The following is a 14,591-nucleotide window of genomic DNA, read 5'->3' on the forward strand; positions in this document are numbered from 1 at the left end:
AATCCCTGACTCATCTTGACCACATTCCACACACACACACACACACACACACACACACACACACACACACACACACACACACACACACATATATTCAAATCAAAGTCAAGTCTTATGGTGGAAAAGGGGGCAAAAATGGCGCCCCGGCTTTACTTCCAAGTTGCTGCAGAGAGACGGAGGAACAGATGGCGCGGTGCTACACTTGCGTCTAAATGTGGCTACAGTGATGACAGACGTATCGACACCTCACTGACACGACCGGATTCATCCGCTAAATTATTTAAAATGTGAGAAAATGAATCGAGGGGCGTGAGGATGAGGATGAGGAGGAGGAGGATGAGGAGGAGGAGGAGGAGGAGGAGGAGGATGAGGAGGGCCAAAGAGGAAGAGGACATGTTTCGCCGGCTCAGCGGATTAGAGCCGAAGTGGCCCGGCAACACAAATCCGCTCTATTGTTCGGTGGGAAGCGGTCACTTCCTGCCCGAAGGCCCCCCCCCCCCTCTCGACTTCCTGCCTGCTGCTTCCTGTTTGGGGGGGGAGACGACCTTGAGCCGCGCTTCCTGACGGCTCTGAAGGGATGCCTGTGGAATATCGTGGGCGCCCCCCCCCCCCCCCTTCCCCCTAAAAATAAAAAGCCAAACTGACCTACATAACAAGCAAACACCCCGCAATTAATGAACCAATTAATGACCCGCCGTCTCTCAGCGTCGTCTAATTACGAGCTGTAATTAAAGGTCAGATATATTCCGAGTGCCGGCGAGCTAATTATCGTGTTGTTAGGCTTCCGTGAACGTTTTTACACGGAAAGTGTGACGGCGGGACTCTTTTCTGACAGAATGATTGCACGGTTTTGATTTTAAAAAAAAATAATCAAAATCCATTCAATGCGAGATACAGATGACGGGTTCAAGATGCTCCTGAAGAAGCTCTTTTTTTTTTTTTTAATCTTCATTTGGCACGACAGAAACGTCTGTAAATGGGGGTTAAAATCATGCAGTTTATGTTCTTGATATAATATATACAATAATAATAATAATATAATATTGCTTTGGGGGAAAATAATATACTGTCGGGTTTAATCTTCACAGTATGCTATGTTTGCAGTGTGAATAATAATTACTATACTTTCCTATAAACAAATTGATGACACCAAAGGACGGGATTTTCAAACTATCGCATTGGAATGTGGAATTGCGTCCTCAAAAATCAATCAAATCTAGTATGCGGTGTAACATTTTGCACCCGCTAACGAGTTACTGTGCCGAATTAGAAGCAGATTATTGTATTGTTGTATTTTTATTATTAGTCAGAGACACAACATATTAAAATAAATGGTAATAACGTTTGGCTGAAGGTATCGAAAATAAAAGTAAACACAGAAACTAACTGCTCTAAAGTGAACACGCTAATCTGGCGTGCTAATGCTAAGCTAAAGTACGGTGATGTTTTATTAAAAGGTATTGCAGTGAGTTGTGTTTGTGTTGATTTGGGGAAAGTATGAACATGAAGGAGGCTGAATTTTATATTAAATTTTTGGAAAAGCGAGAAATCCGACGACGTCAACGACGCTCGCCCCCGGCCCCGCCCCCGGCCCCGCCCCCAGCCCCGGCCCCGCCTCCGAAACCGATTGAGAGGAAACGGGGAACCGCCACCCTCGCAGTTTAGAGAATAATGAAAATAATCACATCGGATTATATCAGAGCCTCGGCGAGGTCGAGCTTCCTGAATGTCACAAAACTAATTACACAACGTCCGAAACGCAGTTATGAGTCGATATTAACGCGTGATAATAATCAGCTGGGTTTCTGTTACATTTGAGCTTCCTGTTGCTTCAGCCCTTTTATTCAAAATGGGCCGATGGTGTAATTTAAAACATTTGGTCAATCTGAAAACCTTTAACATTAGTTGTATTAAACCAACTAACTATTATACACGTCCGTAAGTAACTTTTTAAAAAGAAAAACATGTAAAAATCCTGTTTACAGCTTCTTAAAAATGTTTAATTTTCTGTTTTTTTTAGGCAAACTGAATGTCGTGGAGTTTTGAGGACGTCCTCTTGGACTTTTAATCGACTTTGACGCTCAGCGTTAGTTGCGGCCATATTGGTGTGTGTGTGTGTGTGTGTGTGTGTGTGTGTGTGTGTGTGTGTGTGTGTGTGTGTGTGTGTGTGTGTGCGTGTGTGTGTTTTGGGAGCGACGGCTGGAGGCCCGGAGACAAAAGTTATCAAAAGTTAATTACTGTCAGTAAACGGTTAAAGAGGAGGAACCCGCTGTGTACGGCATGCTGTCTCACGCTGTGCCACCGGTAAGCTGTGGTTTTACACACACACACACACACACACACGCACACACACGCACACACACACACCTGGTTTTTGCTGTTTTTTTACGACCAAAGTGATGCACGCAAACTAAGTTCCTCAGTGTCTGGGCTGCAGTTCAACTAAACTGTGATGAACGCGTGAGTTCAGGTCTGAAGGAAACCTGCAGAACTGACCTCATCACATGATCACACGCCATCGGACGTTATATTATATTCTGACTTTGTGCGTCACGTTGACCTTGAACCAACACCGACGGGAGAGCAGCGAGAGGGAGGCAGCACACGTTGTTACAGAGCGCTGCAGGAGTCTGTTGTTTTATGGGGGTTTTTGGTTAGATGTCTGTAATATAGTCCGTGAGAAAATTGTAATGTTTTGTTCTACGATATATATATATATATATATATATATATATATATATATATAAAATACACACCCCTCTTTCACGTGCCTTCAAAAAGGGTTGAAGGCTAAATGAGACTACACAACGTCACATCGTCCCCCATATTGATTACAGCCACGTTAAAGTCAACTTTACCAAGAACGTGCACACACTGTGAGGAGGAGGAGGAGGAGGAGGAGGACCGAGTCATAATAATATAAATATTAATAATAATAGCCTGTGTAATAATAGGGAGACATGTCCGCTTTAAATACGCTGCCCACCCCCCCGTTGCGAGCGTACCTTGATGAGGACCAAAAAAGGAAATTAGCGTGCGAGGGACAACAATAACACAGCGGGAGATTATTATTATTATAATAATGATAATATATATTTTTGTTGTACCTTGATGTCCGCGGCGATGCTGATCTCCGGGGGCGTCAGGGTCATGGAGGGACACTGCTGTGGCCCTTCACCCATGCTGATCCAGGAGCGCGCCAGCAGCTGAGCCCGAGCACACTCCTTCTGGATGGTGCATCTGAGACAGAGTGACAGACGGAGACGTTCATATCACGTCATGTATCGATGTGCGGGTTGGATTAAAGAGAGAGAGAGAGAGACGGATTTAAGAGGTGCTCCGGTCTCCTAATGTCACATTCGGACCTCGGCTGTCAGTTTTGTTTGGCTCAACACGAGAGACTACTTGACTCTAGGACACGCGCGTTGCTACGGCAACCCGTCCTGCGAGGACCCCAGGGGCCACTCACCAATAGTTGAATAAAAAAAAAAACACACACACAGCACTGTGCCTCGGTGCATGTGTGTGTGTGTGTGTGTGTGTGTGTGTGTGTGTGTGTGTGTGTGTGTGTGTGTGCGTGCACAAGAGAGTACAGCGTGTGAGTTATAATGACCGTCTATAGGACACGAGGATTGTGAGGAGGCATTCAACGAGCAAGGTGGCGTCGCACTCTCTGCCTCACTAATGAACTCCTATACCGGCCCGTTGGCGCAGAGCTCGGTTCACCCCTCAGCCTGGGAAGGACAGAGTGACCTCAGAGCGAGGAGGGAAGCGAGCAGGCGCCATTATTATAGCGGCGTCCTAACAAAGCCCCGCGTAATGACTTTGGCGCATCCAGCTTCCCTTCCTCGCGTGTCTGTGGGAGAGTGGGAGCGTTAGCGTCCGGAAAGCCAACGTCCAGCTTGATGAGGGGGGGGGGGGGGGGGACTAAAAATAGAGCCGAGTGCCTCGATAAGCCACGAAAAAAATCAAACTCTCAGCCGGCTAATACGCTTGAAACTGGTTTAGTTCTTGATCTAGTTTTCATTCACAAAAGTTGTTTTCTGAGCACGACTCCAAAGTACCACGGTGATGCTTTCTCACCCCATTTCATGCAGCGCCACCATCATGTAAAGAAATTAAATGTTTAATGACCATACCCGCTAAACTAAAGACACTATAGCCTGAGACGGGGGAACAGTGTAGAACACTGGAGACTATTCAGTCTTTAAAGGTGAATTCAGAGCACATCGATTGGCTCCACGCCGCTAGGAGTTAGCGACTAGTGGCTAACGGTGGTAACAGCGCAAAACAGCGCAAACAGACAACAACAACACACACACAAACAAACATAGCTCACAGACACTAGCATGAGACGGGGGAACAGTGTAGACACAAGCGTGTACGCACACTGGAGACTATTCAGTCTTTAAAGGTGCACATCGATTGGCTCCACGCCGCTAGGAGTTAGCGACTAGCGGCTAACGGCGCTAACAGCGCAAAACAGCGCAAACAGACAACAACAACAACACACACACAAACAAACATAGCTCACAGACACTAGCATGAGACGGGGGAACAGTGTAGACACGAGCGTGTACGCACATTGGAGACTATTCAGTCTTTAAAGGTGCACATCGATTGGCTCCACGCCGCTAGGAGTTAGCGACTAGCGGCTAACGGCGCTAACAGTGCAAAACAGCGCAAACAGACAACAACAACAACACACACACAAACAAACATAGCTCACAGACACTAGCATGAGACGGGGGAACAGTGTAGACACGAGCGTGTACGCACACTGGAGACTATTCAGTCTTTAAAGGTGCACATCGATTGGCTCCACACCGCTAGGAGTTAGCGACTAGCGGCTAACGGTGCTAACAGCGCAAAACAGCGCAAACAGACAACAACAACACACACACACACAAACAAACATAGCTCACAGACACTAGCATGAGACGGGGGGACAGTGTAGACACGAGCGTGTACGCACATTGGAGACTATTCAGTCTTTAAAGGTGCACATCGATTGGCTCCACGCCGCTAGGAGTTAGCGACTAGCGGCTAACGGCGCTAACAGCGCAAAACAGCGCAAACAGACAACAACAACAACACACACACAAACAAACATAGCTCACAGACACTAGCATGAGACGGGGGAACAGTGTAGACACGAGCGTGTACGCACACTGGAGACTATTCAGTCTTTAAAGGTGCACATCGATTGGCTCCACACCGCTAGGAGTTAGCGACTAGCGGCTAACGGTGCTAACAGCGCAAAACAGCGCAAACAGACAACAACAACACACACACACACAAACAAACATAGCTCACAGACACTAGCATGAGACGGGGGGACAGTGTAGACACGAGCGTGTACGCACACTGGAGACTATTTATAAAGTCTTTAAAGGTGAATTCAGAGCACATCAGCGCCACTCGGAGTTAGCGTCTAACGGTGCTAACAGCGCAAAACAGATGAGACGATAGGTTAGGTTTTCGGGGAAAAAAATATATATCACGTCCGGGCTTAAAGTGGAATGAGAAGGATCTGGAGAGACTCACAAACACAGAAGCTCAGATTACAACAAACAGAGTGACTCCACTTTATCTTCACATTGCAATTAGTCGTCTGCAGCTTTTATAAATGCTCTGAATCGAACACAAAGAGTCCCGTCAAGCTTCTCAAAACAAATTAGTCCTGACCTAAACCATATATATTTATAAAAGTGGCATTTGACGCTAACTTTCCGTACTTTTCGGTCCTCAATGCTGCAGACACACATTAAAAAAAAAACACACACAACTTCCTTCTCGTGGTTACAATGACTCCAAAATGCTTGTTTTCCATCTCGAATAATATATATATAGATTATATGATCTCAAAGAGAAGAAGAAGAAAAAAAGCAAAGATGAACATCGTGATTTGAAACGTCTGGCTGGCAAAAAAAAATAAATAAATCACATCTTTTATTCCCCCCCCCCAAATGCATTTATGACTCGCCCGCTTATTTACACAACTCTTTGATGAAGTGCAGCAGTGAGCAAGAAATACATTCAAAGCACTTTTCTCAACCACACACACACACACACACACACACGCACACACACACACCACTCAACTGCCTCACAACAGCATGCTGACTTATCAAACGGCTTCTTAAAATAAACAGAGTCAACATATGCAGCTAGAATATGACCCGAGAAAACTCACCACCTTCCTAAGTGTCATTTCGTCAGATGAGGTGGGAAACCAGCGAGACTGTCAAACAGCCTGAGAACATACGAGCTCTCACACACACACACACACACACACACACACACACACACACACACACGCACAAAGTCACTGGGGAGATAAGCAACGATAATTTGTGAATACCAAAGGCGGCACGTGACGCATATAATTCGATTCGAATAAAGATATTTAAATGCTTTCTTGTGACATGTGGCAGATTAAAAAACGTCTCCGGCGCTGGAGAGTGATCAAGGACTCGAGCGTCATCTCTGGGGCGGAGGGGCGAGCTCTCGCTCTCTTCTTCAGACAACAATGTCGTCTCTGACGGGGGGGGGGGGGGGGGGGGGGGGGGGGGGGGGCAGTCGTATCGGGCCTGGTCGAGTCCCCCCCCCCCCCCCCCTTGATCCCTCGGGCTCTGGCACGACATGGCCAAACAGTGCATCAAACGCACACACACACACACACACACACACACGCATGACATCAGCTCCCCGGGCCTCCGAGAGCGCAGACAAGCGACGCACACTTACACACAGGCTCACGCACTTTGACATTTGCTCGTCAAAAGAACCAGTGTGTGTGCTCTCTCTCTCTCTCTTTATCTCTCTCTCTCTCTCTCTCTCTCTATCTCTCTCTCTCTATCTCTTCCTCCCACCGCCCATCGTCACAATCAACGCTCCTTTGTAGAGGGACAGGGAGGAGGACAAGGGAGGTTGGGAGTGGGATAGTCACATTCTCAAAGCAACTGGGAGATGCGAGGGCGAGAGAAGGAGGTGGCGGGAGGAGGGGAGGAGGGGAGGGGGGGGGAGGAGGAGGAAGAAAAAGGAAGCTGAAGGCAGAGAGAGAGAGAGAGAGAGAGAGAGAGAGTCACAAGGGTAAAAAATGCAGCGAGGCGAGACAAGAGACTGGGATAAAGAGACGACACAGTTAAATGAGGAGAGGAGACAAGGAGATGACAGTGAGACAGGCTGACCACACACACACACACACACACACACACACACACACACACACACACACACATCTCTCATCCGTTCCACTCTTCCAGCTCTCAATGGCCCTCCGGCGATGCCAGCGCCTCCAGAGCCCGGGCGACACAACCCCTCACAAAAAAAATCCACTATCTCGTCTGATCTGCTTTTAATCACCAAGCAACCGACCGATTCGCACGCACGCAGACGACAACAACACAACACAACACACAAACAAACAAACAAACACAGCCCGACGCCACACGTTCCAGCCAGAGAGCCACATTAATCACAGTGCTCTCTCTCTCTCTCTCTCTCTCTCTCTCTCTCACACTCCAGCCAAATCACTCCTCGCTGGGCGTCAATCCCTCCATAAAACTACCACGCAGCCAGAGGGGACCGCTCAGAACAATGATGTGACTCCCCCAGACTGAGGCCTAATGAAAAGCAAATCAATTCAGCTCGGGAACCAACAACAGCTTTTTCCAAGCCACCAAAACACGCTCTCTCTCTCTCTCTCTCTCTCTCTCCCCCCTCACTGCCAACTGGCTCATTCAGCCGGGGCAACATATCTGAAAAATTGAGGTTGAGGGTCGATGGAAACCGGTGTCTGTGAAGGGGCGTTTCAAACAGAGCTCGAATGGCTTTATTGTGCCATCTATCTGGTCTTTTAGCATTAAACTCAAAGACGGCGGAGACATTTTCCCACCAGCTTCTAAACACAAAGGATGTGGCGTGTGTGTGTGTGTGTGTGTGTGTGTGTGTGTGATGATTTGGTTGAATTATACGTGTTAGTGGCAGCAGATGAGAGGAAGGGGGGAGAGAGGAGGGGGGGGGGGGGGGGGGGGATGGAGAGCAAAAGGACAAAACGGCGTGCGCTCCTCACCGATTCTCCAGGGTGCACCAGCCACAGTGGGCGTCGCCGGCTCCCAAACAGTCGCCGCAGCTCCTCCACTGGTCACAGTCTGACACCTTCACCCTGAGCATCTACACACACACACACACACACACACACACACACATATTACATGTTAAACACACGGAACTCGTCCTGCAAACAAATGAATTCTGATAATCAGGTCGTCAAATATGGTGCCGGATTCCTACATTTGAGCTTTTTCTTTTTAAAAAAAACAACAACAACAACAACTTTTTGGCTTTCGGTGCTAATGTGTGCGAGCGCTCGGCCGAATCGAGGGTGTGAAAACGAGGTCGGATCGTTGCTCTTATTCTCCGCGGCCGACGTGAATGAATCGGAGGCAGAGGAGAAATCAATACAGCGATCTTGAGAGGGGCGGAGGCCGTCTCATCCCCCCCCCCCCCCTCCCCGCCCGCCCCGGTGGCCACATTCTTCTTACGTGGTGAGAGGTCATGAGATAAAGGAAGTTGCTGTCGTTGGGGTCGAAGGTCATGACGTGGTGGACCGCCTCGCTGGCGGGCAGCTTCAGGGTCCACTGATTGGCCAAGGTCATGTTCGGCAAGAGGGTCAGCTGTGAGGGGGAGACATGCAGAGCAGAGGACACGGGTTGGAACAGGTGCAGCAGGACGTCAAGGTTAATTAAGTTTTTTACGTTGTTGAAGCAAATCAGTTAAAATTCAGGGCCAGGTGTGTTTTTTTTTATGCACTTCCTCCATCTGGATTCACGCCAGCAACCCCCCCCCCCCCCCCCCCCCCCCCCACACACCCCCCCTCCCCCCCCACCCCCCACGATCACTCATCTGAGGCCACCGAGCACTAAAAGGTGCTTCGGGGAGATAAACTCGTCCCTTTTGTGGGAGAAACTTTCTCCCTGAACCCGACTGAGATGCACAAGCGCTTGAAGATGAATGTGTGTGTGTGTGTGTGTGTGTGTGTGTGTGTGTGTGTGTGTATATGCGATAGCTGCCAGATTCTGTTAATTGTACTACTTTCTGTTATACTAAATATTTTCCAACCCTCAAATATTTTTTTCAGGAGGTCCTTTTTGTTCAAACTGTGCGCCCTAATCTCGTTTTGCCGAGCGGTGATTTATCTACTCGCTGGCCTTCCTGCAGCTCTAGATAATAAAAACGGGGGTGACGTGTTCTCACGTACCCACAGAGATATGCACACACACACACATGCATGCACACGCACACGCACACACACACACACACACACACAGAGCCGTGTAGCGAAAACAAACTGTGCCGAGTGAGACTTCCTGTCACGCAGACAGTGAAAAGCTCTTATTTCTGCGATTTGTTGGGTCTCCCTTCAATGGAGACATCCTGAGGAACTGGCAAACTGACCGGCATCTGGTGACAAGCACACACACGCACGCACACACACACACGCACACACACACACACACACACACACAGAACTATCACCACCCACGGAGACGCTGCTGGTTAATGTTAAACCAGAGCAGACGGAAGCTTAGCAAACCATTGGCTTAACCTGGGATGAGAGACATTATCTCAACCTCCAAATATCGCTGTCGTTTTTATAACACCACCTCCCACCCGTCCAAACACACACTCAAACACACACGCACACTCACACTCACACACACACACACACACACACACACTTCTGCCGGGGAGATAGCAGGCAGCTGTGCTATGTCTTCACCCCACACCCGAGAGACCGCAAACACATACGCTGAGTGACACAGCGAGGAGCTGGTAAACAGCAGCCCACACACCTGGACGGGGAGCAGAGAGGAAGAGGAGGAGGAGGAGGAGGAGGAAGAGGAAGAGGAGCGCCACCAGGTCAAACCAACAAAAACACCTGCTGTACTGGCTGGTTCGCTCCGACTCCATTCTCTGTCTATCTGCCTGCAGATGAAAGGCCCCATTCAACTGAGGAGTGCTCAGCTGCTGCGCGCTCACGTGTGTGGGTGTGTGTGTGTGTGTGTGTGTGTGTGTGTGTGTGTGTGTGTGTGTGTGAGTGTGTGTACCTGGGTGTGTGTAAAGGAGAGATAATACAGAGATGGGAAGACAAGAGGGAGAAAGAGATGAAGTCTGTTTGTTTGCACCAAAAAAAATGAATCAAAGGGGCCTTTTATATCTGAGACGGAGCCCCGAGAGGGGGGGGGGACTGAGGGGTGGTAGACGGTCACTGCGAGGGGCAGAAAAAAATAAAAAATGGAAGTCAGCTGTAATGGAGGAGGAGGAGACTTCATTAAGAAATGCATGTAATTACAAATTACTTCACCGAGAGCCCCCCCCCCTCAAAGACAGTAAAAGAGGCCTAACTCGATCTCGACCACGGCTCCCCAGAGTTTAGCCCGAGCCAAACTCACAGTCAGAATCACATTACACACACACTAACAGCACCATTAACCTCTGAAACAGCCCTATCCTCAGGGCTCACACACACACACACACACACACACACACACACACACAGAGGCACAGACAGAAGCTGCCACACACACACACGCACACGTACACACACGTACACACACGTACACAGACAATAAAAGACACATAAAGCTAAAAAGCAGAGTATGTTGTTGCCCAAGGTCACACGAAATACCATGCGTCCTATAGTATATAACGAGGTTGACACACACTCACACACACACACACACACACACACACCGTGAGAGAGAACACACACATATAGCACATAATCACAGGGTATGCATTCACCTCTGAGTAAACACATGAAATCACTAAACCGCTCACAAAGTCAAACACCTAAAAACACACTCAAACCTGCAATCAAACACACACACACACACGCACACACACACACACACACACACGCACACACACACCGACGCTGTGCATCCGATATAAACCTTCCAGAAACTATCAGCGTGCTCAGCTGGGGCTTCGTCTGGGGGAGGAAGCTGGAGGAGCCTTCTAGGAAAACGCCCCTCCAGCTTTTAATAAAAAGGAAATAAAAAGGGGGCTTTAAGGGGCCGACCGGACATGTTGTCTCGAGACGGAATTAAGGAACGCCGTTAATTGAACGGTTTCGGGGTCTGCACGTGTCGAAGGAAGCAGAACCGAAACACGCCGCGTCATCGACCCACTCGCGTGAAACGTCTTTTTTTTTAATGGCGACCGCTCAGACAACGAGCAGGTCTGAGGACCATTAGAGCCCATGATTAGGACTACTTAATGGGCCGTGATGGGTCATGGATGAATGGGACGGGGGAGGGGGGGGGGGGGGGGGGGTGAGAACCTACGAGATGAAAGCAGACATTCCTCCGCACACCTACGTTGAGATTTATTGGGAGGACTCAGCAGCCACATCAGAGCAGCACGACTTTTACAGTTTATTTTCCAGGCTCAAGGGCTCGTTAAATAAATATGAACTCCTTTCTTTTTTTTTGTTGTTGTTGTGGCGGCCATCTGCAGCACCTGGTGTTCCCACCGGAGAGGTTTCGGTCTTCGCTCGCACCCCCGCTGTAGGAGACTGGGACTCGAGTCGGACTCTAGTCGGTTGACGTTACATTGATGCTACATTGACGTTACATTGATGCTACATTGACGTTACGTTGATGTCACACGACTGAGCGAAAGCTGGGAGACATGACACCAAGGATTCTGTTCACGAAGGAAAACTGTGTTGGTCAACAACAACAAAGAACTGCAGTCATAAGAAAAGAGGGATTTCTTAAAGACTCGATAAACTCCAAAAGTTTAGGATCTGGGACTTGTCAGTTTTGACTTGGGTATTGACTTTGCTCTTAACCTGGGACTTGAATCGGGACTTGAGACTTGACTCGAGACTCAAGACTTGACTTGAGACTTGACTTGAGACTCAAGACTTGACTCGAGACTTGAGACTTGACTCGAGACTCAAGACTTGACTCGAGACTCAAGACTTGACTCGAGACTTGTCTTCGAGACTCAAGACTTGACTTGAGACTTGACTCGAGACTCAAGACTTGACTTGAGACTTGACTTGAGACTCAAGACTTGACTCGAGACTTGAGACTTGACTCGAGACTTGAGACTTGACTCGAGACTCAAGACTTGACTCGAGACTCGAGACTTGACTCGAGACTCAAGACTTGACTCGAGACTTGACTTGAGACTTGACTCGAGACTCAAGACTTGACTCGAGACTTGAGACTTGACTCGAGACTTGAGACTTGACTTGAGACTCAAGACTTGACTCGAGACTCGAGACTTGACTCGAGACTCAAGACTTGACTCGAGACTTGACTTGAGACTTGACTCGAGACTCAAAACTTGACTCGAGACTTGAGACTTGACTCGAGACTTGAGACTTGACTTGAGACTCAAGACTTGACTCGAGACTCGAGACTTGACTCGAGACTCAAGACTTGACTCGAGACTTGACTTGAGACTTGACTCGAGACTCAAGACTTGACTCGAGACTCAAGACTTGACTTGAGACTTGACTCGAGACTCAAGACTTGACTCGAGACTCAAGACTTGACTCGAGACTCAAGACTTGACTCGAGACTTGACTTCGAGACTCAAGACTTGACTTGAGACTTGACTCGAGACTCAAAACTTGACTCGAGACTTGAGGGCAAAGACTTGAAACTTGACTTGGAACTTGCAAAACAATGACTTGGTACCACCCCAATTAGTGTGTGTGTGTATAGGTGTGTTAGCGTGTGACTGTGCGTGTGTGTGTGTGTGCGTGCGTGCGTGCGTGCGTGTGTGCTGCCGGTCCGTCTCCCGTGTCTCACCTTACGAAGTCGCCCGTTACCGGTTCCCAGGAACACCACCGTGTGGTTGTGCACGTTGTCCACGGACACCGAACTGAGACCGGTGTACTCAACCAGAGGGGCGGCCCTCAGGGACCTGCGCAGGGCCAGAGGGTGCTGCAGGTGGGCCGCTCCGCAGTCCAGCTGCTCGAGCTGCAGCTGCAACGCAGACGACAGGAGAGGGAGGGATCAATGCTCGTCAGCTCTCACACACACACACACACACACACACACACACACACACACACACACACGCACAGATTAGAGAGAACTAGAGCCCGATAGCAGCTATCACAGCGGCGCCGCTCATTCCTCCAAATCACTTCTTAGACATCTCTGAACACTTGAAAGGGTCCTACGAGGGTCTTCAACACCCCGTAACGCTCTTCTTTTGTCGAAATCCTCGGCAGGCAAACGATGAAACATGAGCGCCGCGCTTTCCACGAGCTCCCGGGACCCCCCGTTGGGAATTCTCAGGAATATTTCAGAGCGAGCAAAAGAACAAAAAAAAGAAGAAAAAAAAAGAAAAAGAGAAAGAAGAGAAATAAAGAAAGAATTAAGCGGAGTGTATATTTGTAGAGTCGTTTCCCACGAGCCCTTCTGCTCACGGCCTTGTGTCTCTTATCATAAATTGTGTCTAGCTTCCCCCCCCCCCCCCCCCCCTCCTCCCCCCCTCCCTCAGTGCCGGCCTTCACACTGTCGACTACAACAAAAACAAAAAAAGAAAAGATCACATTTCAGCGGCCATTGCAACATAAATATGAAAACTTAAGAAAGACTCGACTCTGTGAGCGGTAACTTGTTACCGGGGTCCTCGCTCAGTTTGACTGTTTCTTAATAATTCACAATGAAGCCAAAGATAACTCCAAATAACTGACAAACATTCTTCAAACCACTTTGAACTTATGTCTATTCCCAGAAGGCCTTGCGGGGCCGATTGAGATAGAGAACCGGTCACGGGGGAGGAGTGTCCCCCCCCCCCCCCCCTTGACTTTCTGGTCGCGGTGCGGCCTCCTTTGACCTCGGTCCGGTCCGTCTGAACAACCCACACAAATGGAACAGCGTTCCTATATTACACCGTGCAAGAAGGGGCGAGGAGGCGGCTCGATGTCAAGGGGGGGAGGGGGGGAGGGGGGGGGGGACACTCCAAAGTATGTTTAGTTTTTTTTTAAAGTGGAAAAGCATTTTTAAAAAAGCGAGATAACATTCAGCCATGTGTCTACTACAAAGACGCCCTTTTATTCGCTAATGTTGTGCTTAAAATGGCGGTTTGGTTATAGTCACCAGCACACACACACACACACACACACACACACACACACTCAATAAAAAAAAGGAGGAAAAAAAAGACATGTGGTTTAAGTGGAAAAAAAACTATTTGGCTATTTGGCCCATTTCCTCTTTTCATATTTGATAAAGACATAAAGACAGCTTGCTGCTGGATGCCAGGGGAGTCTCACCCTTCCCATAACCCCCACAGCATCTCTCCAGCTTATCGTTGACCTCTACTCGTGACCTCTACTCGTGACATGGGAGAGCCTCTCTCTCCAAAGTCATGAGCCTGGGGGTGGGGGGGGGCGAACGAGGATAACTGGAAAGAGATTCAGCAGTTATGAGCCGTGCTTATGTTGAACTATAAAGATCTAAGAAAGCAGGATTATTGCAGGTTTATTAATTACATTAAAGCGTAAATCTGCATCTTTCTCCAGGCTCTGTCCAATGAGGACATATCCA

At 48.6% G+C, this 14,591-nt stretch overlaps 1 protein-coding gene across 1 annotated transcript in view; it reads right to left on the minus strand.

Annotated features, from left to right (window-relative positions):
• plxnd1 (plexin D1) overlaps window positions 1–14,591 on the minus strand; it is a 57,362-nt gene that overhangs the window by 41,170 nt on the left and 1,601 nt on the right. Inside the window, exons 2-5 of the mRNA XM_034537867.1 lie at window positions 12,840–13,016; window positions 8,550–8,681; window positions 8,078–8,178; window positions 3,108–3,240 (exon numbers count right to left, since the gene is read on the minus strand). Of these exons, the coding sequence (XP_034393758.1) occupies window positions 3,108–3,240; window positions 8,078–8,178; window positions 8,550–8,681; window positions 12,840–13,016 (543 nt within the window). The remainder of the gene's footprint in view (window positions 1–3,107; window positions 3,241–8,077; window positions 8,179–8,549; window positions 8,682–12,839; window positions 13,017–14,591) is intronic.

The sequence above is a fragment of the Cyclopterus lumpus genome, chromosome 7 (assembly GCF_009769545.1).
Source record: "Cyclopterus lumpus isolate fCycLum1 chromosome 7, fCycLum1.pri, whole genome shotgun sequence".
Taxonomy (NCBI): Eukaryota; Metazoa; Chordata; class Actinopteri; order Perciformes; family Cyclopteridae; genus Cyclopterus; species Cyclopterus lumpus.